Here is a 21,864-nt window from a genome sequence, read left to right on the forward strand (position 1 = left end):
TAAACAAAATATATAAGGAAAAACATTTAAAATTATAATGTAAATACAAAAAGTACACAAAAGCAGCGTCAAAGCTTTATTTTACAAATTAAGATTTAAATCACATTTTCTTTAATTTAATAAAAAAATCAGCAATCTCTTTTTTTTTGTTTTTAGAAAATAAATAATAAAAATGAGTCAAAATTTTATTATTTTATTTTGTTTCTTAGAAAAAATTTTAGGCAGCTTTCGCGCTTCTTTTAGAAATTTATATAAATAGTTTATAGTTTCATAATTTTAATATTATTTTTTTTTTAATTTTTATAAGACAGTTTGTCATTAAAAAAAACGAGGAAATAAATAATGATGAAGTAAAGAAAAAAAAATATTTTTTTTATTATTTTAATTATTTTTAGGATTTTTTTAACATTATTATTATTAAAAATAAATGCACGATAATTACAGGGTAATAATATTTAATTTTTAAAATAATTTTATGATTGTTTTTTATAAAATTAAATTATTCCTTGTTAAAAATGTTTTTTCTAAATACGTAATTTGTGTGTAAATACATGAAAAAAGCTTCTCTGAGTTCTTTGATCAATATATTTGCGTGTAGTAAAAATTTCTTTTTTTAAGCTGCGCTTTGTAACACGATGGCATAGGATTACAAACGGATTGGAATAACTGAAAAGACTTGAAAGTAGCTTGATGGCACGCAATTTTATCATAAAATATGAATTTAAAATATGTTGTAATAAATATGTGGCAAAAAAAAGGTAGAAAAAAATATCATATATATTTTAAAATGAGTAGCTAGCTTTTTAAAAATGTCAAAAAATTTTAGCTGATAATTGATGTGCATTTAAATTTGGTATACCCACCTGAAAGTTGATTTTTCTTTGAACCAGTACAATTTTGTCACTGCCTTGACATCCAACGGGGTAGATTTTTTCATAACAACTAGCCATTTAATGAAATTATTCCAACAGCCACTTCCTAGACAATTATTTAACTTTAAACCTTAGAATAGAATTAATTAATTATTATTATTAACTTTTATACATTTTAACATATATAAAAAGGTACCTTTCGCCCCATATTTAATCCCAATTTCAAAACTTTTACAAATTTACATCAATTAATGTGCGTTAAAATGTTTAGAAAATGATATTTTTGCATACAATTAATTAATATTGTCTAACGATTAGTAATGTTTAAGGAGACATTTGAACGAATCACTAAATAAAAAAATAAAATAAACACAATAACTAATAATAATTGTCTGATGGAGAAAAAAAGAAAGTATTTTTGTACGTCCCCCAAAAAATAAAACTAGTGATGAAGTGAAAAAAAAAGCACAAGATTGGTTCGATTTTTTAGCTTAAAAGCCTCGTAAAAAGCTAAAAATCTACAAAGCACGAGATCGATGTCAATAAAAAAAAATAAATAAAACTTAAGATTGCTTAGAAAAAAACTACACGCGAAATTTTTAGAGGTAAGGCAAAAAAAATCTATAACTTGGAAGAAGAATATGATTAGAAATAGTTTAAAACTATAAAAAAAATAAATAAATATAAAGTAAAAGTTGCAACGTTAGTACGCCTCTAATGCTTTTAAATGTTAAGAAAGTAAAAAAAAACTAATTAATTAATTAATTAAAAGAATATAGAATATTAACAAACAAACAAAAAATCAAGTTACTAACTCTGTAAGCATATTCTTGCCTTTTATTCTCTCTACTTTTATTTTTTGTTTTTGGTTTCAGAAAATTTTCAGTTTTAAAAGCTTCGCGCATTAATGTGTAAACTTATACTTTAGAGATAAAAAAATATATGTTTAATGATAATTAATCATAATACTTAATTATTATATTAAATTACTATTTAACAGAAATTATGTGTAGAGACTTTTATGTTGCCTAAATTGTAAAATTATTTTAAGTGGTAAACCAAGAAAAATAAAGAAGGAAAAAATCATTGCGAAAAATTTTGATATTTAATTATTATTAAATTAATTATTTTAAATTTTTTATAAAATTTATTTTTTACTTATTGTTATATTTTTTAAAAAAAAATTATTTATTATTATTTACTATTTATTTAATTATTTATTTATTATTTATTATTAATAAGTTTAATTATTATAATATATTTTTATTTATTTTAATTAAATTTAATTGTAAATTTAATTTTATTTTAAAAATTAATTTTAATTTTAATATTGAAAATTATTTTTAATTTTTCCTTATTTATTCTATTTTTTTTAACTATTTATTTTTTATTTTATATATTTATTTATTTTTCTTTTTTTAAAATAATTCAAAGTTTAATTATTTTTTACAATTAAAAAATTTAAGAAAAATTAATAAAGGTAAGTGCAATGTATAAAAATTCCGATTTCGAAAAATTTATTTTTTTTTACGAATTATCGCTCCTAATAATTTAAATAAAATTTTTTTAAATGAAAATTTAATTTTTTTTTACAATTTTTTGACTTTTTTTAAAATATTAAAATTCTGAAATCTAAAAAAAAATAATCACTCAAAAATAGTTAAAAATTTTGTTATGAAAATAATTTCAAAATTTTATTTAAAAAAATTTTGGACTTTATTTTTGATTTTCTTTTGGAGCAGCCTAAAATTAAAAAAAAAATAACTCGATATGAAACGTGACTTGATTGTCCTCTTCAATTATTTTTTTTTTGTCATCATTGAACTTACGTCTTGTCTGATTCACTTTTTTTTCACTTGTTCAAAGTTAATTCACCTCAAGAAGTACTCAGACGACTCATCATTGTTTTTTTCAGCAATGTAATGTCGCAAATTAAAATATTTTTAAAAACAAATATTCCAATTCAATTAGACTTCAGTAAGCCTTTGAATCCTGAAACGAAAAGAACAAAAATTAATTTTTGAAAAAATATTTATTTTTCATATTTCAAAAAAAAAATAATTCTGATAAAAATGAAGAAAATTTTTATCGTCTTAATAATTTTTGAAATTTTTCTTAAAATTATCAATGCGTCACAAATTATTGAAAAAATCGTTAATCCCTTTTATGGCAAGGAACTAAATAGCGAAATTGGACAAAAATTTGATTTTTAATAATTTAAAAAAAAATAAAATAAATTAAAAAGTAAATTATTAAGAAAAAAATTTCAAAAATAAATTTAAAGAAAATAAATTATAAAAAATAAAAATAAATTTTAAAATTAAAAAAAAAATATAAAAATAAATTAATTAATTACAATTAAAAAAATATTTTTTTAAATTAAAATATATTTAAAATAAAAATAATTTTTCGATGTTTAACCGAATTTCAATTCAAAAAAAAATCGAATTAATCGCGAATAAAAAGTTTTCGCCCTAGGTCCGCATCTCTGACGTCATAACTTCTCACACATTACCATTACACATCAAACATACATGTCACGCATCGTAGTTGTCGTCGCGTAGTGTGCAGACAAGCAGCTTGAGTAAAAAAAAAACTTTTTACGTGTATTTTAATATTAATAGATTCCAAATAGTTCATTTTACAACACAACCAAACAACAAAACTAAAACGAGTTTTTAGCGGTGTGAATACTAGAATCTCTTCATTTATCTACACTCACACACGAAAACCAAAAAAATGGATGATACAAACACAGCCAACACTCGCTCGATGGAAGTCGAAAATGCTGCTGCCTCGCCAGTAACTTCTGACACGACCAAGGAGTCGTATCGTAGCATCGATCCGGAAGACGACGGAAAAGGTGTTTTTTTTGTGAATTTTTCTAGTTTTCTTCTTTAGTTACAAAAGTAGTGCATGCCAAAAACATTTTTGAGGTAATTTTTTTTTCTTTTCAATAAGAACAACGTGGTTAAAGGTCATTCGATGTCATGTGTCTCACTGTTTTATGTTCGTAGTGTAAAAAAAAATAATTTTTACGCAAAACAAAGTCTGATGCAACTTTCAACAACACTTTCTTCATTCATAATTTTTTTTTAAAAGGAATTTGGCATGAGACTGGGCGTAGTATTTCAAGAATGACGATGCACAGTGAGATTTTTCGCTTTTTATTGGGGAAAAAATCAAGAATTAGTGAAATTTTGATCCGAAAAAGGTTCATGTGACATTTTTATATAAAAAAAAATAATTTGATATCAATTTTTTTTAATATTTTAGAAAAATGAGAAAAACTGTGTAATCGAGTGAAGTATTTGACAGCCCCTAAAAGTATGCAAAGTACATTAAACTTAAAAATCGCTGAAAAATGGGGTATTTGAAGGACAATTGAACTGAAACTCGGTACATATTCTGAACTCACCTAAATACATCTACACACAAATTTTCAGCTTCCTAACTGAACGCCTCCCAAAAATCGAAAAATAATGATTTTAAAGAAATTTCATCATTTTTTCAATTTATTCAGAAAGCGTTTGGATAAAAAGCTGAAAAATTTGTGAGTTGATGTATTTATATGAGAAAAGGAAATGTACTGAGTTTCAGTTCGATTGTCCTTCAAAAACCTCATTTTTCAGCAACTTTTTTGATTTAATGTACTTTGTCTACTTTCAGGGGCTGCCAAAATATTTACGAATACTTCAGTTTTTCATAATTTTTTCCGATGAATTTTATTTTTTTTTTTCATTTCTTTCTTTTGAAATGTCCTAAAAACCCTCTTTGGATAAAAAAAAAATTCTTGATTTTTTTTCAAAAAATAAAAAAAATGGAAACACCCCACTGTGCAAATGCAACTTTTATGACCCATTAAAATCTTCAATTAAACTGACGAGCCTCCTTCGCTGGATCTGTGTATGCGGCAAATGAACTGATCGTCATTTTTATGAGATTCACAACCTTAATCTTGAATTCGTGTCTCGTCTACTGTTTCCACGTTCATTTATTCATTTCAGTTCATAGTCAGACGTCTTTTTAACTAGACGTGCCAAGTTATTCATTAAAAATTGTCTTCGTTACTAAAATCATTCAATTGGATCGACGGAAGTTTTTTGTGTACGTTGCTTATTGAGAAATTCTTTGTTATAAATTTTTATTAAAAATTCCATTGATAGTGTGTTTCTGAGTACTCGTTTGTGATAATAATCGTTTAATCTCATTTTTTTTAATTTTTGTAGAAAAAAGTGATCCAGAGAAACGCACAAGTATGGTTCGTGACAGCATTGAAAACGTGAACGATGGCGCCGACGAGAAAATGTTGGGCGATGGCGATCACGAAAAGCTCGCACAAAAAGAGGTCGAAGTAAAATTCATTCCAGCGGGAGGTGATGTCAATGGGGATGCCCAAATCGACATCGGGGACATCAAGCAAGTCGGTCAGCAATGCGGCATGACGAAGGAGGAACTCATGAAATACGTTAACGATCCGTTTTGGGTGCGTTTGCGTTGGTTCCTCTTCATCGTTTTTTGGCTCATCTGGATCGGGATGTTCGCCGCTGCCATTTACATCATTGTTGTTGCGCCAAAATGCGTCGCGCCTGAAGAGCATTCGTGGTGGAAACAAGGTCCTCTGATCGTATCTGAAGATGAAACTGCACTAACGGCACCTGCGGAAGCTGCATTGGCGGAATTGAAGGAATATGGAGCAAAAGCAGTCATTTACAAGTTACCCGCGGAAGAGACTTACAACTTGGGAGACGACGAAAAGGCGAGAATTAAGCAACTTGCAGATACTTTGAACGCGAATGACATGAAATTAGTGCTGGATGTAACGGCGAATTACGTTTCGAACAGTGACGAGTTGTACCGAAATGCTATGAATCGCTCGACAGGCGACAATGCGTATCGCAAGGCCTTCGTTATGTCAAATAAGGCTCTTAATTGGCGCTCATTGGACAATGAAGAAGCTTTCAAGGCACTCGAGGATGGCACTTTTATCTTATCGCAGTTCGGACGGAACCAATATGACCTGCGAATGGATAACGAACTTGTCAAAGAAAAACTGAAAAAGGTCCTGGCTGATCTTGTGGAGCTCGGAGTCAAGGGATTCCGTTTGGCAAACACGAAACACTTTATCATCGAACCAAATGACAAACTCAACAACGAAAGTCCCGCCGATAAACCGGCTGATGGCACGACAACGCACTTTGCCGACGAATATGCCTTCTATGCGCACAGCCAGAGCACCTTCGGCGACAATTTGGGCGAACTTTTGAACGAATATCGGGCCTTTGTGCGTAACGTCACCGATAACGAGGGCTTTTTATCGGCTACGGATGACATTGTTCGTCCCGATGTCTATCAAAATGGCTACGAAATGGGCGTGGATTTGCCTCGTTTTGGTTTCCTCGAGGTTTTATTGCGTGGCGGCGTGCAGAAGAGCGGAAGTATCGACGTCGAAAAGGTCATTAGCGATCTGGAAAATACTCATAAGAAGGTCGGTGCCTTATCTTGGGTCCAACATGCCTACAAGGAAGACGCATTTTCGCTGCTCGAACCCTCCGAGTTCAATATTTTTGTCTTTTTGTTGCCCGGAGTACCCGTAACGACATTAGCTGCGCTCAAGGAAAGTCGTCGAAATGACTCTGCATTGGAGCAGATCAAGGAGTTGGAAGCTATTCGACAATCGCCGTCGTTGCAACATGGAGACTTCCATGCGTATTCCGATTTAAATGAGACAACGATTGCTTATACAAGGTAAGTTTTAATCTTTTTTGTGTTTCTTATCATCTCCTTTTGAAATTTTGTTTGACTAACGTACATAAATCATCTTCTAACTAACAATTTATTTATTTTCTCCTCTTAACTCTTAACAATAACAACATAAATTTTTCACACGAATACACAAATCGTAACAAATTATCACCAATTGGATTAACTAACTTCGCTACCGACGACATGACGATAATAATAGAATATGGTAAGCAACGTGTGTCGTCCTCTGTGTACTTTTGTAGCACTTAGTATCACTAAAATGGCATGTTTTTAACTAAAATAAATCAAGTTTTCATGATAAGGGATGAAAAAAATATTTAAATAAATAAATTGATTAAATTTAATTAATTTTAAAATATTTTTAAAAATATATTTTGATATGAAAAATATTAAATTACAAACTTTTTTAACAATTATTTAATATTAATTAATTTTAAAAATAATAATTAGGCAAATTTTAATTAATTAATTATTTATTTTTTATTAAATTAATTTTTTTATTTTTTAATAAATTAATTCAATTAATTAATTTAATTAAATTAATTAAATAATTTAATTATTTATTATTTTTTTATTTTATTTTTTTAATTATTTTTTTTATTTATTTTTTTTTAATTTTTATAAAACTTTAAATCAACTGAGTAAAATATAAGAAAATCCCATTCATGAAATTTTGATTTTCTAAGCATTAATTTTTTTCATCTTTTCACATATTTTAAATTTTAGAGAATGAACAATTATTAATTTTATATAAAACTTAAATTTTTTTTTCCACATTTTTAATAATTTTAGATAATTTTCTATAATTTTATAAAAAATTCTTATCTCAATAAAGAAAAATTGAAAGAATATTTTTTTTTTACATTTTAATTTTTTTAATTCACTTTGGGAATTTATCTCTTTAAATAAAAAAACAATTAAATTTAATCTTAATTTTTTTATATTTAAAAAATAATTATTTGGGATTATTTTAAAAATTTTAGCACGAATTGTATAAAAATATTTAAAAAAAATCTAAAAAAATTTTTTAAATTTTTTGTATAATAAAATTTTTAATTTAATTTTTTTTTTGTTTAAATATTTCTTAAAATTTCATACTTTAAAATTTTTTTTCATTTTTAAATCTTATGAAAAAAAATTATTTTCATTTTAAGCCACTTTCTAATCCAAAATTATTTTTTTACAGGCACAAGTCTGGCAATCCTGGCTACTTTGTCGTCCTAAATCCAACTGATACGACAGTCGTCGGCAACTACACTCACATCGAAGGTCTCTCTTCGGAGCTGAAATGGCAATTGCTCAGCACCAACTTCAAAAATGAGCATCAATTGAAGCAAAAGTAAATTTTTTTCTTTGAAAATTCTAAAAAAAATTTTCATAAATTTAAATTTTTTGTAGGGAAAAGGTTTCAATCGGTGCCTTAACCGTTCCAGCAAAATCTGCCGGTGTATTCACCTACGTCGCAACTAAGTAAATTCAATAAAAAAAAATCATGACCGAACTACGAATAAATTATACAAAACAACAGTCAATGCAACTTAACAACAAGACTACAAACATTTAAGCAGCCATCAGGTGTGTTCCCATTGATTGATTGACCAAAGGTGCTTAGATGATGATGATGGAAAACAAAGACAATAATTTTGTTCCCGTAAAAAAAATCCGTTTTTAATCGTAGTTGATGTATTTTAAACAAAAACTTTGAATTGGCCTTGAACTATACCGAAAAAAAGGACTAAATCAAACGTTAGAATTTGTCAAAAGACGTACTTTTAAGCTAAATTTTAGAAAAAGAAGATGCATAATGTCTCGTCTACGTAGACTTATTTAAATAATTAGAAAAAAATGCATATCAACAAATGTTGGATTCGCTTGTGTGACTGTAAATTTTTTTTCTTGTTTTGTTCGTTCGTGAGTTCGTTTTAAATATAAATGTAAGAAATATATACACAAAAAAATGTTCAATTTGCTTGGAAATTAATAAAAAAAAATTAATTGGCGTTCAATTAAAAAATGACAGTAGGTGTAAAAAAGTTGTTTTAATTGATTATAATTGCTCGCTTGAGAATTTAAAATTATTTGAAAATTTTAATTATTTTTAATATCATATTTTTGAAGTCATTATTCCTTCCAAATTAATTAATTTAATTAATTATTTTTTTTTTAAATTGAGGAAAAATTCTTTTATTCCTATTTTATGTCGATTTTTTAATCTTTTTAGTAAAATTTTGCTATAAATTATTTTTTTTTTAATTATTTGAATTTTTCCTGAGCATTTTTATTCAACAAGAAATTAAAAAAAATAATAATATTTATTCTAATTATTTAAATTAAATATTAATTATGTTAAAGATTTTTTACTTTCGTCTAAATCTTGCTGATTTTTTTTACTAAAAATGATCAAAAATAAGGAAATTAATTATTTTAAACATAAATTTAAACCAAAAGTCTTAAGAATTGTCAGAAATTAGCCTTTTTTGTAATTTAAAAATTTAATTCCGTGTCCGTCAAACGTCATTTGTAGAATTTCTTTTAAAATTTTGCTAAAAACATTTTATTTTTTCAACAATTCGTCAATTAAACTATGAATAATCAACATTATCGAAGAATTCCTCGACGCCCTCAACTTCTTTCAGTTTCGCTTTCAACTTTTCCAGCGTCTCTATTTCAGCAGGAGTGAGTTTCACGGTCATTTTAGGTACAAAAATGGGTCCAGCGAAGTCTATGGAGTAACCTCGTTCCGTAATTGAGCGTTTAATTCGTTCCAATTCGACAGGATTGCATGCGAACTACAAAAAAATTAAAATTTCATTAAAAAATTCCATTTTTTCTGTGAAAAAATAAAAAAAAAATTACAGTGACGATTTTTTCAGCAAAATCCACGACTTCAACTTCTTCGGCGCCGCATTCAATAGCATCATCGGTGCAAGCTTCTTCCAACGCCGCCTCATCCAGGTCCTTAAATTTGTCCGGAATTGTCGCTTCAATGACGCCTCGTTCGTCGAACATGCTGCGACAATTATCGTAATTGGTTCCCGCGAACTTTTTCATGAAATTCGCCATATTTTGGATAGTTCCCTTTGGATTTTCCGTCACAAGCACCGCAATCATTTGAACTTTTCCGAGTGCTTTCATGTCTTGGATGAAACGCACGAGTTTCGCTGAATTTGCGGGGTCCGAGTACTTTTTTATGACATTTTGAATGGTTCCCATCGGCATCTTGTGCTTAATTGCCTGATCGATGAGGGACTGAAGTTGTGAATTTAACTTGGGATTCGGTGATCCTCCTTCCTGGATGGCTAATCGCATTTGTCTTGCATATCTATTGAAGATTACCGACATTTCACGATCTCGTGCGGCTTTTGTGTGTCTGAAAAAAATGAATTTATGTCATAAAAATTAATTTTTTGCATGTTAGAAGATTGAAAACTTACCGAATATTCGCCCATTTTGAGTGTCCTGCAAGAAGACATGATCCAGTGTAAAAAGTTCGTGACACCTGAAACAACCTGAGACCAGATTTTAATTGAATTTGACTACAAATCATCGCAAATCTACTTGTTTTGATAATTTTTGATTAGATTTCCGAAAATTGAACCTCTGTCAAAGCAGATGTTCGTGGAAAATAGCGTTGCCAGTTGTTCATTATTTTACAAAATTACAAATTTGAAAAAAATAATTTAATTTAATTTAATTTTTTAATAAATTTAAATTTTTTTTAAATTATTTTTTTTAATTTTTTTTAATATTTTAATTTTATTTTATTTTTTAAGTTTAATTATTTTAATTAAATTTTATTTTTAAGTTTTAAAATCATTTCTTAAGTTTCTAAATCATTTTTTATTTAAATTTTATTCTGATTTAATCTTTTTAAATAATTCTAATTTTATTTTATACTATTTTCTTTTTTTTTAGTTTAATTATTATTTTATTATTATTTTTTTTAACTTATTTATTTTTATTTTTTTAATAATCTAATTTTTTTTTTTACATATTTTTATTTTATTTTAATTTAATGAATTTTTTTTTTTAAATTTCAATTTTTTAAATTTATTTTTGATTTTTTTAATTTTTATTTTATTTAATTTTGATTTTATCTTTTTAAAAAATTTAATTTGATTTTTAATTTTATTTATTTTTTAATTTATTTATTTTTATTTTTTTTTTATTTATTTTTATTTAATTTGATTTTTTATTTAAAAAAAATAATTTCTATTTAATTATTTTTTTAATTAATTTATTTTTATTTTCAAAAATAGCTTTTAATGAACGTAACTTTATTTTTCAATTTTTTTTTAAATTTGATCTTTCAAACTAATTTTTATTTAATTTATTTTTTAAAAAATATTTTAATTCAATTATATTTATATTTTAAAATAAATTTATTTTTTTTTATTTTTTTTTTTTAATAATTTTAATTTTTTATTTCATAATTTTAATTTTTTTTTATTTTATTTTATATTTATTATTTTTTTTTATTCTCAAAATTTTCAAAAAGACAAATTTGAATTGTTGTAATTTAAAAATCATTAAATATGTTTAAAAGTTTATTTTTTTTTACCTGTTTAGATAGTAATATAAATCTGGCAACGCTACAAAAAAATTTCAAAACAAACAAATGTGACACGAAAAGCCGCGATTCGAGTAAAAAAATGTCTGAAGAACTCGAAATCAACGTAAAACATAAACTTACGACATGGGAAGCTTACAATTATATCTTGCACGGACTCGTCAAGGAAGCTATTGAAGTCTTCAAATTGGATTCTCGGGTAAAATTGACGACATTTCAGATTTGGACTGCTTACCTCCGACGAAATGAAGCCGCATTTTTCAATGATGAAGAGAGGGTTTTGCCAAAATTGCCTGCTTGCTTCCAAAAACAGTAAATTTTTTTAATTTTCAATAAATTTTCATAATAAAATTTATTTTTTTCAGCGATTTTCAACTCTTGTCGAACATGGTGCGGAAACGAAAATATTCTGAAATTGAAGAAAAAGGTCCAGAAGCGACTCAATTCACGAAATTTGACCTTCAAATCGCAAAAGTCGACCGAAAAATGCTGAAACAACCGTCAGGCTTTGAGCAATCTTTGGTCCTAAAACCCGTTCATCGAAGTCACCTTGGACGCCGTTACGACAAACAAAGATTGGGACGAAGTGTCATGTATCTCATCCTCTTTTGTGCCATAAATTACCATCATCCCGAGGTACAAATCTCGGATTTGCTGCGAATGATTCACGAAGGACGGCTCTCGTACTTTGAATGTCGTCATTTTCTCCCGGCCGAATTGAGTGAAGAAGAAAAAATTTACATCAACAAAATGTACACAAAATTTCCGGCTTACCTAACGCATCGTCAATTCAGCTTTTCGCTGCAAGAATTCACGTTTTTCTGCAATGTTGACTTGAATCATCCAAATTTGTACGTTTTGTTCGAGCGATATGTCACGGAAATGGCTTTGCCGGAGACTTTTTACAAATTTGTCGAGCGATTATTCAGTTTGTGCCCCATAGACTTCGAGTTTTCCGCAAATCGAAGCAGCAATATTCCCTTTTATGAGGGCCGGGCGATGGCTTACATCATTTTCGCGCTGAAATTATTGTTCGGCGTCAACGGATTAACGGAAATGGAGATGTCGAAATCGACAAAACGCGTTAATGACTTCATGGAAGAGCAAAAAATCAATTCTAAAAAATTATTTGTGTGGTCCGAATGGGTTGAGTACTTCACAGCGAGGAAATTGCTGCTTATGAAACATTACGAACAAACTTTTATCCAACACGAAACGGAATATAGTGACTACAGCAATAGATCTACGGCTCATTACTTGAATTTGTGCAAGAAAAATTTCACTTATCGCAAGGAAGAACCCCAAATGACGCCAGGAAAGAAAAATAAAATGCCGCGAATGATGCGGAGACAGAGAAATTTCGCGGAAGTCGCAAAAAATATTAAAGAAATTCGCAAAAATGAACTTAAGCCCATCGATTTTCCGCCTTCGTTCACTCCAAATGCGTCAAATTTGGAAATTTTAAAGGGAGAAGTTGAGATTCCCGAAATTTTGAAAGAAAAAATCACCGAAAGAAACGTCGAATATTTAATAAAAAGCTCAAAACTCAAGAGAAAGTTTCAAAAATTCGGATTTACATTGAAAACTATTGAAGCTCCAAGCAACGAATGTGTTTCGTTCGCACGAAATAAGAAAGATACGACAAAAATTTCGAATTACAAGAAGAATAGTTACAGATTTCGGATTGTGCGAACAAATATTGACGAAACAAGCTATTTGGAGAACATTAAAAACGAAGAAGAGCAGAAGGAAATGCAAAAAATGAAGGCAAAAGATGGAGAATCAACGAAAAAAGAGCTAAAAACCTTGAAAGACCTCACAAAAACTTACTTGAGGGAAAAAAGGAAAAAATTTGAACCGCAGGAAGATGATTTTTTCAGTGAAATTGAGTCATCAAGTGATTCCGAACCCGATGAAAATACTTCCATCACACTTTTCAAGCCAAATTTCGATTATTGGACCTACTTGGAGTATCCGCACATGATCACCCAAGACCTTTACGACTACATGCGACCCGAATTTCCCGAAAGTTTCAAGTGGTTGCTCGAAAATTGTGCGAATCTCGTGATGATGAAACCATATCATCTATATTTTGAGCTGTTAACGATTGAAACGCAGTTTTTGTACATTTTGAAACCCATGCACAAGATCCGGAATGAACTCGTGTACCAAGATGTTGACGAACTGTCAAATAATATTCGGTCCACAGTGAAACATTTGCACAAAAGGTTCAAGGATGGAATGTTGATACATTGAAAAAAGTTAAAATTTAATGAAAAATTTAAGAAAATTAAAGTCCAAGTTTATTTTTTACTAAATTTAGCAGCTGCAGCATTTGACGCAGCAACGAATGTTCTTTTGAGTTTTCCTTCTCTGCCTTTTCGGAATTCGGCAGCGACGTCTTTTGATAATTCTGCGATGAGTTGCATGGTTTCAGCGGGATATCTACGAAAAAAATGGGATTTTAGAGGAAAATATAACAAAAAATGGTAATTTTTTAATATTTAGGTGTCAAAAAGATTCCGAAATACTACTTTGAGATCTATATTAGGCTGGAATCGTAAATTAAAGTCATTTAATGGACTTGAAATTGACTTTTAAAACGAGAATAGGTCAAATTTTATAAAATTTGAAGGTTTTTCGACCAAACATTAAGGTATGTTTCATAAAAAACTCATAAAAAATCATAAAAACTTATTAATTTTTGGAAATTATGAACAAAAAATCTATCAAAAAATTTGAATTTGTAGAGATTGGTTGAGTTCAAACTTTTCAAGAACTTAGAAAATGATTTTTTTCTTCCATTTCTAAGCTCTTAAATATTTTCGAGTAATTTTTTCGCCACAAATTCATATTTTTTTATATTTTTTGGTCGAAAACTTCTTAAAAATTTACATTTTTTGTGATTAAAAGGTTAAAAAACCTTCAAATTTTGATCAATTTTGACCTATTCTCCTTTTAAGACTAACTTTCAAGTCCTTTAAATGACTTTAGCTCACGATTTTTTTGCCTTTAGAGATCTCAAAGTTGTTTTTTGGGCAATAACAGCTTCCAAGGCCTCCCAAAATCATCTAATATGGTTCCAAGTATTGCATTTCTTTACTTTTTCGTGCATTTGGAGCTTAAATAAAGACCTAAAATACACTCCTTGACCCTCTTTGGAACCATTTTAACACCTAAAATAGCATGAAAAACAACTTTTAAGCGAAATTTATCCTTACTTGCATCCCATAAATTCAATATTCGTAAAAACTTGTGCCAAACAAACGAGTTCTTCTTCTGAAAATCTGTCTTTGTGTGCCATCATGAACGCTCTCTTCAGCTCCCAATGCTCGTCACACTCGTAAAATGTCCTGTACTTGTCAACATCCATATTTTCTGCCATTTTTCCTGATTTTTAAATTAAATTTCGAACAAAACTTTTAATATTGCACCAATTTGACTCCTTTTTGTTTGTTTACGATGTAGGGATGTAAAGCTCGAAACGTCAAAATCATCAATTTCAGGTTGTTGATATTCAGATTCACAGCGGAAACTCAAAAAATTTTCAAAAATCCACAAAAATGGAGAGTTGTCGATGTTGTTGTGAGGAAAAAAATGAATTGCTGGACATGAAAACGACAAAAGATGACAAAACTCAAAAATTCGTTGTCGATTGTTTCGTGTCAATTACAAAATTGTCCCTTCAAGAAGTTGAGATCAACACAAAAATCTGCCAAAAATGCCACAGTGAATTACTTCAAGCCTTCCATTTCCAACAAAATGCGTTAATGGCTCATTTTAGACTGAAAAACGCGTGGATGCCTGATTTAAAGCCCGATTTCGAAGAGTTACAAATTAAAATTGAAGTTCCCAAAGATGAAATTATCGCTGAATCGCCGAAAATTCTGCAGTTCAAGGCACGGAAGAAACGAAAACCTTCCTCGGAGACCCTCGAATGTCGCCTGAAATGTGATCATTGCAGCAAAACTTTCGAAACAAAACGATATCTCACGAATCATTTGCTGCGGAAGCACTTTAACAACATGAAAAGTCACTTGTGCGACAATTGCGGACTGAGATTTTTGGGAATTTCTGAGCTGCGGAACCATATAAGGGCAACGCACACCAACGAGCTTCCATATTCTTGTCATTTGTGTCCCCGGTCGTATCGATCGTTGCAGAGCCTGAAAGTGCATCTTACGAGTCATTCAGGTAATTTTTTGTTTTTGACTCAAATTTGAAGATTTTACGATTTTTTGTAGAAAAACTATAAAAAAATGATAAAATTCTAAGGAAATTTGGCCAAAAATGAGACAATTTTTTAAAAATTTTAGCCTAAAATTCAAGAAATTTCATTAAATGTTTAAAAAAATTATTTTAAATTTTTTTTTGTCTAAAATATAAAGGTTTGTGTGATTTTAAAAATTTGTGGGAAAAAATAATAAAAAAAAAATATTTTTATTTTATTTTCGAAATAATTTTTTTTTCTTTTTTCTTTCTTTAATTTTTTTTTTATTTCTTCAAAATTTTTTATTGTTTTTTTCTGAAAATTTTAAAAAATCTTTCAAAAAAATTTTTTTTCAAATTTTGATTTTAATTTTTTTTTTAGACTTAAATTAACTCACCAAAGTCAAAATATTTATTAAAAAAAAAAAATTGAAAAAAAAATATTAAAAAAAAATTTTAATTATAAGAAAAATTTAATTAAAAAAATAATTTCAAAAATTAAAAAAATAATTTTAAAAATTAAAAAAATAATTTCAAAAATTAAAAAAATAATTTTATTATCATATTTTTCAGAAAATTTTGAAAAATCATAAAAAAAAAATTTTTTTAATTTTATTTAAAAGAAAAATTTAATTAAACAAATAATTTCAAAAATTATAAAAATATTTATTTTATAATTTATTTTAAAAATATTTTTTTTTATAAAATTATTTATTAAGAAATTAAATTAAATAATTTCAGAAATTATCATTTTTTTTTTTGACAAGAAAAAAAAACTTTAATTTATTTTTTTTTAATTTTAGACGTTCGAGCTTTTGTCTGTGAAACCTGCAGCTCGTCATTCAAGACGCGCGGAGCCCTTTTCAACCATCGCAGACTTCATCAAATCACCAACGACCCGTTCATTTGCGAAATTTGCTCCTCCAAATTCACCACCAAGCTGTACTACGAGAAGCATTTGCGCTCGCATTCCATTGAGGAGACCGTGCGATGTCCCGTTTGCAACAAATGCTTCAAAAATCAGTCGATTCTGAAGCTTCATGCACGAACGCACACCGGCGAGATGTTTCGATGTAACGCTTGCCCCAAGGAGTACAATACAAAGGAGAAATTATCAAAACATTTTTTATGCAGTCACAGCGGCCAAGAGAAAAAATTCAAATGTCACCTATGCTCATCTGCCTTTTACGTGAATCACAAACTGAATCGACATCTGAGAAATGTCCACAAAGTCGAAGTTACTGTTGATCAGCGAAAAATAAAAAAATATTGAGTTTCCTTCGAGTTTTAACTGAAATTTCGTTTTTAATTTTTGTATTTCTCGTGCACATTTTCGTTCGCCTCACGATTTTTTTGTTAAATCCTCCATTTCCCTCAAGCAAGAGAAGTATTGGATATTCAAAATTTTCATTAAAATTTCCAAATAAACCACTGATTATCGGTAAATTAGCGATATTTGGTCTTTTTCGCTCAAAAGTCCCCCGAAAAACGCAAAAGTTTTCGCCGTAAAAGTCGCGAGGACTTTATTTTCCCCGAAAATCACAACAAACTTCAAGTTGCGGACTCAAGAAAGACAAAAATCATGCCGAGGAAATGTTATATTTTGAATTGTGACTCAAACTCGAACAAATCCTCGAAATACACGCCGATTTTTTCGTTTCCCAAGGAGCGGGAACGTCGCGCGCAGTGGATTGAAATCGTGCGGCAACAATTTCCCGAACTTGGCGATCAGGATCCAGGAGTAAATGCTTCAGTTTGTATCCATCACTTTGACCCGAGTTTAGTTGAAAGACACATTACAGTGGTAAAAAAATGCTTTTTATCGAAATTCTGACGTGAAAATTAATTTTTGTTTATTTTTTTTTAGCATGGCGAAGGCAAAGGCGAGACAAAGTCGAAGCTCAAGTTGAAGAAAGAAGCTGTTCCAACAATTTGGACGACAGATAATGACCAGCGACCGTAAGTTTTTTCCGTATTTCCTCTCAAAATTTTGTTTTTCATGCCAAATTTCGCTCTTAGTGTTCCTAAAATCACCAAATTCAAACAACGAGTCCGTCGATTGTCCCGAAAAAGTGACATTTCTCCGCCGAAAAAGCTCAAAAGTCCCCCGCATAAGCACCCGAGTACAAATAATTTGCCCAAAATGAACAACGAAGCGATCCGGCTGAACGTCATCCAGGACTACGTGAAGGATTACGGCCCAATTTATCACGAAACGCGATGGAACAAAAATTGTCGCGTTCTAAAGTTGTCCGTGAACAATGAGGAGAATCCGCTGAACTGGAGTGTCGAAACTGTCGGCAATTACGTGAGTTCCGTGTGTTCCGTGGACATCGGGGAGCTGTTCAAGGAGCAAGAAGTCGACGGAAATGCCTTTTTGGACCTCACGAAAGACGATTTGCTGCAACTGATGTGCATAAAATTGGGACCTGCAATCAAAATAGCGACGTTAATTAAGAAATTACGGAATGAAATTTGTGAGAAATTCATTGTGTGCGAAAATGAGGGTGCGATGTGAAAGATTCCTGAAGCTAATTAAGTTATTTTTAGCATTTAAGTTGGTTTAGAATAAAATTTTCGATGTAAATATGTTAAATTTTTTGGGTTTTTATTTGCTCGGAGGCGGAATGCGAACAAAAAATTACATAAAATCCAAGCTAAAATTGAATTTTATGAAAAATTTGAAGGTTTTATGCTCAAATTTGGAAAGTTTTAATTCATTTTGAGTCAAAATCGATTGGTTGAAGAGAAAAACTCTCAATATACGTTTCAATTCATTAGAATTTTGGACCAAAAATCGAAAATTGAGTTTTTTGTGTCTAAATTTATTAAAAAATTCCTCATTAAAAGCGTAAATTTGTACCTCAAATTAATTTTTCTTCAAATTTTGAAGGATTTTATGATGAAATTTCGTAAGTTTAGGTACAAAATTGAACGATGCACTTAAAAAATTTTAAGTTAATATCACTTTTTATTCAAATTCTTACTAAAAGTATCAAAATTTTTTCAAAAATGAATTAAATTAATGAAATTGAGTCAAAAATTCGCTTTGAAATAAGATTTTTTTCAGTTTTTCAAACATTTAAGGGCGATTTAGGGCTAATTTTTCGAGTTTTTGTTTTATTTTAGGCCAATTGAATCGAATTTGTCATTAAAATTATCATTTTTAATCTTTTTTGATATAAAAATTAGACAATATCAAAATTAAATTGTCCAAATTTATGTAAAAATCATTAAATAGAAACGAAATACGAACTCTGAAAGTAAAATTATTAAGAAATTTGACATTAAATTAAATTTTTTTTTACGAAAATTATCTTATTGAACTGAAATTTTGATAAAATTTTGAAAAAATCGCCCATTTTAGGTTCTAAAATAAAATTTAAATGAGAAAATTTTTAGTGTTCGTCTCTTTTATATAAATTCTGAGTCAAAAGCCTAAAAATTATGACGTTTGGTCAAATTTTTCGTAAATTTTTCATCAAAAATGGGTTTGTAAAGATAAATTTTCATAAAATTCAGTTCGAAATTAACTTTTTTAAAACAAAAAATCGTAATTTTTCGTATTTTAGACTCAAAATCATCCAAAGCTTTAGTGAAATTACTAAAAAATTATTTTTCGATGGCTTAAAAAACAAAAATAAAATCATTTTTGGCCGATTTTTTTTAAATTTCTATTAAAAATTTAAAAAATTTCGCAAAACCAATGAAAATTTTGACAAAAAAATTAAAATATAATTTTTTATTGACTAAATTTTTACTTCTACTTTTTGAATTTCTTTAATTTTATCAGTTTTTCTTCTCAATCCATGCACATTCCTCCTGTGCAACCTCAAATTATTGCCCGACGCATACGATTTCCCACAAACTTCACAATTCGCCTTGCCCTCTTGATGCATTTTGATGTGATTTTTGAAAATTAGCAAATTTTTATACGTCGTATTGCAGATTTGGCAATGCAACTCCTCCGTGGGATGGCAATTTTTCATGTGCGTCGCCAAATATCCCTTTGTCTTGAAGAATTGCGGGCACTGGGAGCATCCAAAGTCCTTCGAGGTCACGTGAATCTTTTTGTGATGCGACAAATAGATCAAATTTTTGAACGCCGCGCCGCACTCGTCACAACTAAAGGGCGAAATTTTCGAATGAGTGCTCTTGTGAATCCTCAAACTCGCCGGATGAATGAATTTCCGATGGCAAATGTCGCATTCGTAGCGCAGTTCTCGATTGTGCCACGATCGGATGTGATCTGTGAGTCGATGACTTGATTCGAACATTTTTCCGCAATCGACACAAAGGTAACTTTTGCATTCGGGGAAATGGCGTCGTGTTAAATGGAGTCGAATGTCCTTTTTGCTCTTCGCTGTCTGACCGCATTCGTTGCAATGGAACAATTTCGGGTTTGTGGAATGCGCTTCTTTGATGTGTTTCGTCAGCGAATAGGAAATTCGGAAAGTTTTGCTACAAATTGGACATTCATGAACCTCCTCGGGGTCATTATGCAATTTTTTATGCATTTTTAGATTCGACATCGTCTTAAAAGTGGCACTGCACAAGTCACAAGGCACTCGATCGCCTTCCGAGTGTTCCGCGATCATGTGAGCGTGCAATTTAGTGCCCGTCGGGAAGCCAACGTTGCAAATTCCGCACACAGCCTTTGCTTGTTTCGACTCTCCGTGATATTTGTCGACGTGAAGTTTCAATTCTGAGCTTGTGGAACACCTTTTTTGGCAAATTTTACACACAAAATGCATTTCGTCGGGAAAATGAACTCGTAACATGTGAATTTTGAGGTCTTTTTTCGAATGTTTCGACTTGTAGTCGCACATCGTGCAATTCCAGCTCTGACTTGACTTGCGATTTCGCGTTTTCATGATTTTTTGGATCTCAGCATTGAGTTTTGGTTGAGAAAAATCCGCATTTTCGTCGATTTCGAGCTCTTTGGTGACTTCCAGTTCTTGTGTGTAGTCCTCCAGATACTCTTCCTCGATGAAATCTTCCTCAATTTTTGTTAAACCATCGATATCGTTGGCATACGGATGCGCCGAAGCCACAATATACTCCTCGTGATCCTCATCGGACTTGATTTCGGGCGGCAGTTCTTGCAAATCGTCCTCAACTTTGATAATTTCGACAATTTCTTGGATTTTTTTCTCCGGGGATGCGACATCGATGACTTTGAAGTCGATTCCGTAGGCTTTGCGGGTTTGCAGGACCTTCGTTCGGAATTTGTAGCTGATGAAAAGCTCTTGTTCGCATGTTCCGCAAATTTTTTCGGTGAGTTTTAGTTCTGAAGATGGTAAATTCGTTATATTTTCCACGCATTGTTTGAGCGTTACTTGATGTAAAGTGTCCTTGAAGACGATTACTGATGAGAGCGAACGAGATCCTGTTGAGAGAGGCGAGTCACAACACGCACACTTTTCGGGAGGCATCTTACTGAGGAAAGTTTTGATGATTTCCTCGAATTTTTTGAAGAGACGTCGATTGTTTTTATTTGTTTAGAGTATTTATTTGGGTATTTGACAGAAAATTTGTTCAAAATTTAAGTTTTAAGTTGATTTCGTTGATATTGATCGATTTTTGTTCGTTATTGTTTTTATTTGTTTTCAGAGTTATTTTCATTTGGGTATTTGACAGAAAATTTGTTCAAAATTTATATTCGTTATTTTTTTCAACCAATTTTTGATGGGTTTCACAGCTATAAATTTAAATTGCCAAAAATCGTAAAAAAATAAAAGTCATTCTAAAGTTGATTTTTTTTTCTCAAGTCAATTTTCAACCAACTTTTTATTGATATTCGATCGATTTTTGATGAATTAAAAAAAAGTACGATTTTATCATATGAGGAGCAAAAATCGTACTTTTTTCTCAAGTCACTTTTCAACCAATTTTTGATGGGTTTCAAAGCTAAAAGTTAATAAATATTCATTCTAAATTTTTGATTTCAAATAAAAAAAAGTACGATTTTAATATGAAAAAAAATCGTACTTTTTTTCTCAAGTCAAAAAGCTTTCCATTGATATCTGATTGAATTTTTTTTCTCATTTTTGACCAACTTTTGATGGGTTTCAAAGCTAAAAGAAAATATTCATTTTTTTCCATTGATATCTGAAAAAAAAGTACGATTTTATCATATGAGGAAACCTTTTCAACCAATTTTGATGGGTTTCAAAAATCGTACTTTTTTTCTCAAGTCTGATCGATTTTTGATGAAATAAAAAAAAGTACGATTTTATCATATGAGGAGCAAAAATCGTACTTTTTTTCTCAAGTCAATTTTCAACATACTTTTGATGGGTTTCAAAGCTAAAAGTTGATAAATATTCATTTTTAAGTTGATTTCCATTGATATCTGATCAATTTTTGATGAAATAAAAAAAAGTACGATTTTATCATATGATGTCACTTTTCAACCAACTTTTGAAAAGCTAAAAGTTAATAAAT

General features: G+C 29.6%; 7 protein-coding genes across 10 annotated transcripts; 4 read left to right on the forward strand and 3 right to left on the reverse strand.

Annotated features, from left to right (window-relative positions):
• The first annotated feature begins 3,433 nt into the window (after positions 1–3,433).
• On the forward strand, positions 3,434–8,671 carry LOC134834332 (uncharacterized). Of its 3 annotated transcripts, none has more exons than XM_063848958.1 (4): positions 3,434–3,735; positions 5,102–6,620; positions 7,825–7,977; positions 8,037–8,671. In XM_063848958.1, the coding sequence occupies exons 1-4, from the start codon at positions 3,612–3,614 to the stop codon at positions 8,110–8,112; spliced, it is 1,872 nt and encodes a 623-aa protein (XP_063705028.1). In that variant the 5' UTR covers positions 3,434–3,611; the 3' UTR covers positions 8,113–8,671. The 3 variants fall into 3 exon arrangements, with proteins under 3 accessions (XP_063705028.1, XP_063705029.1, XP_063705030.1); XM_063848959.1 differs by having other exon boundaries at positions 3,621–3,808; XM_063848960.1 differs by lacking the exon at positions 3,434–3,735 and adding an exon at positions 4,889–4,979.
• Positions 8,672–9,092: 421 nt separating this feature from the next.
• On the reverse strand, positions 9,093–10,251 carry LOC134834485 (probable transcriptional regulatory protein Kole_1935). The gene is made up of 3 exons (XM_063849186.1): positions 10,073–10,251; positions 9,495–10,008; positions 9,093–9,427 (listed from the first exon to the last, which is right to left on the reverse strand). The coding sequence occupies exons 1-3, from the start codon at positions 10,183–10,185 to the stop codon at positions 9,221–9,223; spliced, it is 834 nt and encodes a 277-aa protein (XP_063705256.1). The 5' UTR covers positions 10,186–10,251; the 3' UTR covers positions 9,093–9,220.
• A 1,039-nt stretch (positions 10,252–11,290) lies between these two features.
• On the forward strand, positions 11,291–13,647 carry LOC134835455 (TATA box-binding protein-associated factor RNA polymerase I subunit B-like). The gene is made up of 2 exons (XM_063850332.1): positions 11,291–11,520; positions 11,574–13,647. The coding sequence occupies exons 1-2, from the start codon at positions 11,291–11,293 to the stop codon at positions 13,462–13,464; spliced, it is 2,121 nt and encodes a 706-aa protein (XP_063706402.1). The 3' UTR covers positions 13,465–13,647.
• Positions 13,477–14,689, reverse strand: LOC134834688 (partner of xrn-2 protein 1-like). The gene is made up of 2 exons (XM_063849435.1): positions 14,430–14,689; positions 13,477–13,653 (listed from the first exon to the last, which is right to left on the reverse strand). The coding sequence occupies exons 1-2, from the start codon at positions 14,591–14,593 to the stop codon at positions 13,512–13,514; spliced, it is 306 nt and encodes a 101-aa protein (XP_063705505.1). The 5' UTR covers positions 14,594–14,689; the 3' UTR covers positions 13,477–13,511.
• A 41-nt stretch (positions 14,690–14,730) lies between these two features.
• LOC134834687 (gastrula zinc finger protein XlCGF17.1-like) lies at positions 14,731–16,696 on the forward strand. The gene is made up of 2 exons (XM_063849434.1): positions 14,731–15,402; positions 16,221–16,696. Exons 1-2 carry the CDS (start codon positions 14,772–14,774, stop codon positions 16,688–16,690), a joined length of 1,101 nt encoding a protein of 366 aa, XP_063705504.1. The 5' UTR covers positions 14,731–14,771; the 3' UTR covers positions 16,691–16,696.
• Positions 16,697–16,805: 109 nt separating this feature from the next.
• On the forward strand, positions 16,806–17,939 carry LOC134835140 (lethal(3)malignant brain tumor-like protein 1). 2 transcript variants are annotated; one of them, XM_063850008.1, is made up of 3 exons: positions 16,806–17,221; positions 17,285–17,376; positions 17,437–17,939. In XM_063850008.1, the coding sequence occupies exons 1-3, from the start codon at positions 17,000–17,002 to the stop codon at positions 17,933–17,935; spliced, it is 813 nt and encodes a 270-aa protein (XP_063706078.1). In that variant the 5' UTR covers positions 16,806–16,999; the 3' UTR covers positions 17,936–17,939. The 2 variants fall into 2 exon arrangements, with proteins under 2 accessions (XP_063706078.1, XP_063706079.1); XM_063850009.1 differs by having other exon boundaries at positions 16,806–17,218.
• A 1,218-nt stretch (positions 17,940–19,157) lies between these two features.
• Positions 19,158–20,864, reverse strand: LOC134834690 (zinc finger protein 184-like). The gene has a single exon (XM_063849437.1). It carries the CDS (start codon positions 20,850–20,852, stop codon positions 19,167–19,169), a length of 1,686 nt encoding a protein of 561 aa, XP_063705507.1. The 5' UTR covers positions 20,853–20,864; the 3' UTR covers positions 19,158–19,166.
• Positions 20,865–21,864: the final 1,000 nt, after the last annotated feature.

This window comes from Culicoides brevitarsis, chromosome 3, assembly GCF_036172545.1.
Source record: "Culicoides brevitarsis isolate CSIRO-B50_1 chromosome 3, AGI_CSIRO_Cbre_v1, whole genome shotgun sequence".
In the NCBI taxonomy this organism is placed as follows: Eukaryota; Metazoa; Arthropoda; class Insecta; order Diptera; family Ceratopogonidae; genus Culicoides; species Culicoides brevitarsis.

What these genes read in the sequence shown, in the direction of transcription:
- LOC134834332 (XM_063848958.1), top strand. Translation starts at nt 3,612, where the DNA reads ATGGATGATACAAACACAGCCAACACTCGCTCGATGGAAGTCGAAAAT. An exon ending in TCCGGAAGACGACGGAAAAG is followed by an intron (nt 3,736 to 5,101) that starts GTGTTTTTTTTG and finishes TAATTTTTGTAG; the next exon opens with AAAAAAGTGATCCAGAGAAA. An exon ending in GAGCATCAATTGAAGCAAAA is followed by an intron (nt 7,978 to 8,036) that starts GTAAATTTTTTT and finishes AATTTTTTGTAG; the next exon opens with GGAAAAGGTTTCAATCGGTG.
- LOC134834485 (XM_063849186.1), bottom strand. Translation starts at nt 10,185, where the DNA reads ATGATTTGTAGTCAAATTCAATTAAAATCTGGTCTCAGGTTGTTTCAG. An exon ending in TCAAAATGGGCGAATATTCG is followed by an intron (nt 10,009 to 10,072) that starts GTAAGTTTTCAA and finishes CATTTTTTTCAG; the next exon opens with ACACACAAAAGCCGCACGAG. An exon ending in TTGCTGAAAAAATCGTCACT is followed by an intron (nt 9,428 to 9,494) that starts GTAATTTTTTTT and finishes ATTTTTTTGTAG; the next exon opens with TTCGCATGCAATCCTGTCGA.
- LOC134835455 (XM_063850332.1), top strand. Translation starts at nt 11,291, where the DNA reads ATGTCTGAAGAACTCGAAATCAACGTAAAACATAAACTTACGACATGG. An exon ending in CCTGCTTGCTTCCAAAAACA is followed by an intron (nt 11,521 to 11,573) that starts GTAAATTTTTTT and finishes TATTTTTTTCAG; the next exon opens with CGATTTTCAACTCTTGTCGA.
- LOC134834688 (XM_063849435.1), bottom strand. Translation starts at nt 14,593, where the DNA reads ATGGCAGAAAATATGGATGTTGACAAGTACAGGACATTTTACGAGTGT. An exon ending in ATTGAATTTATGGGATGCAA is followed by an intron (nt 13,654 to 14,429) that starts GTAAGGATAAAT and finishes TTTTTTTCGTAG; the next exon opens with ATATCCCGCTGAAACCATGC.
- LOC134834687 (XM_063849434.1), top strand. Translation starts at nt 14,772, where the DNA reads ATGGAGAGTTGTCGATGTTGTTGTGAGGAAAAAAATGAATTGCTGGAC. An exon ending in GCATCTTACGAGTCATTCAG is followed by an intron (nt 15,403 to 16,220) that starts GTAATTTTTTGT and finishes TTTTAATTTTAG; the next exon opens with ACGTTCGAGCTTTTGTCTGT.
- LOC134835140 (XM_063850008.1), top strand. Translation starts at nt 17,000, where the DNA reads ATGCCGAGGAAATGTTATATTTTGAATTGTGACTCAAACTCGAACAAA. An exon ending in TTGAAAGACACATTACAGTG is followed by an intron (nt 17,222 to 17,284) that starts GTAAAAAAATGC and finishes ATTTTTTTTTAG; the next exon opens with CATGGCGAAGGCAAAGGCGA. An exon ending in ACAGATAATGACCAGCGACC is followed by an intron (nt 17,377 to 17,436) that starts GTAAGTTTTTTC and finishes TTTCGCTCTTAG; the next exon opens with TGTTCCTAAAATCACCAAAT.
- LOC134834690 (XM_063849437.1), bottom strand. Translation starts at nt 20,852, where the DNA reads ATGCCTCCCGAAAAGTGTGCGTGTTGTGACTCGCCTCTCTCAACAGGA.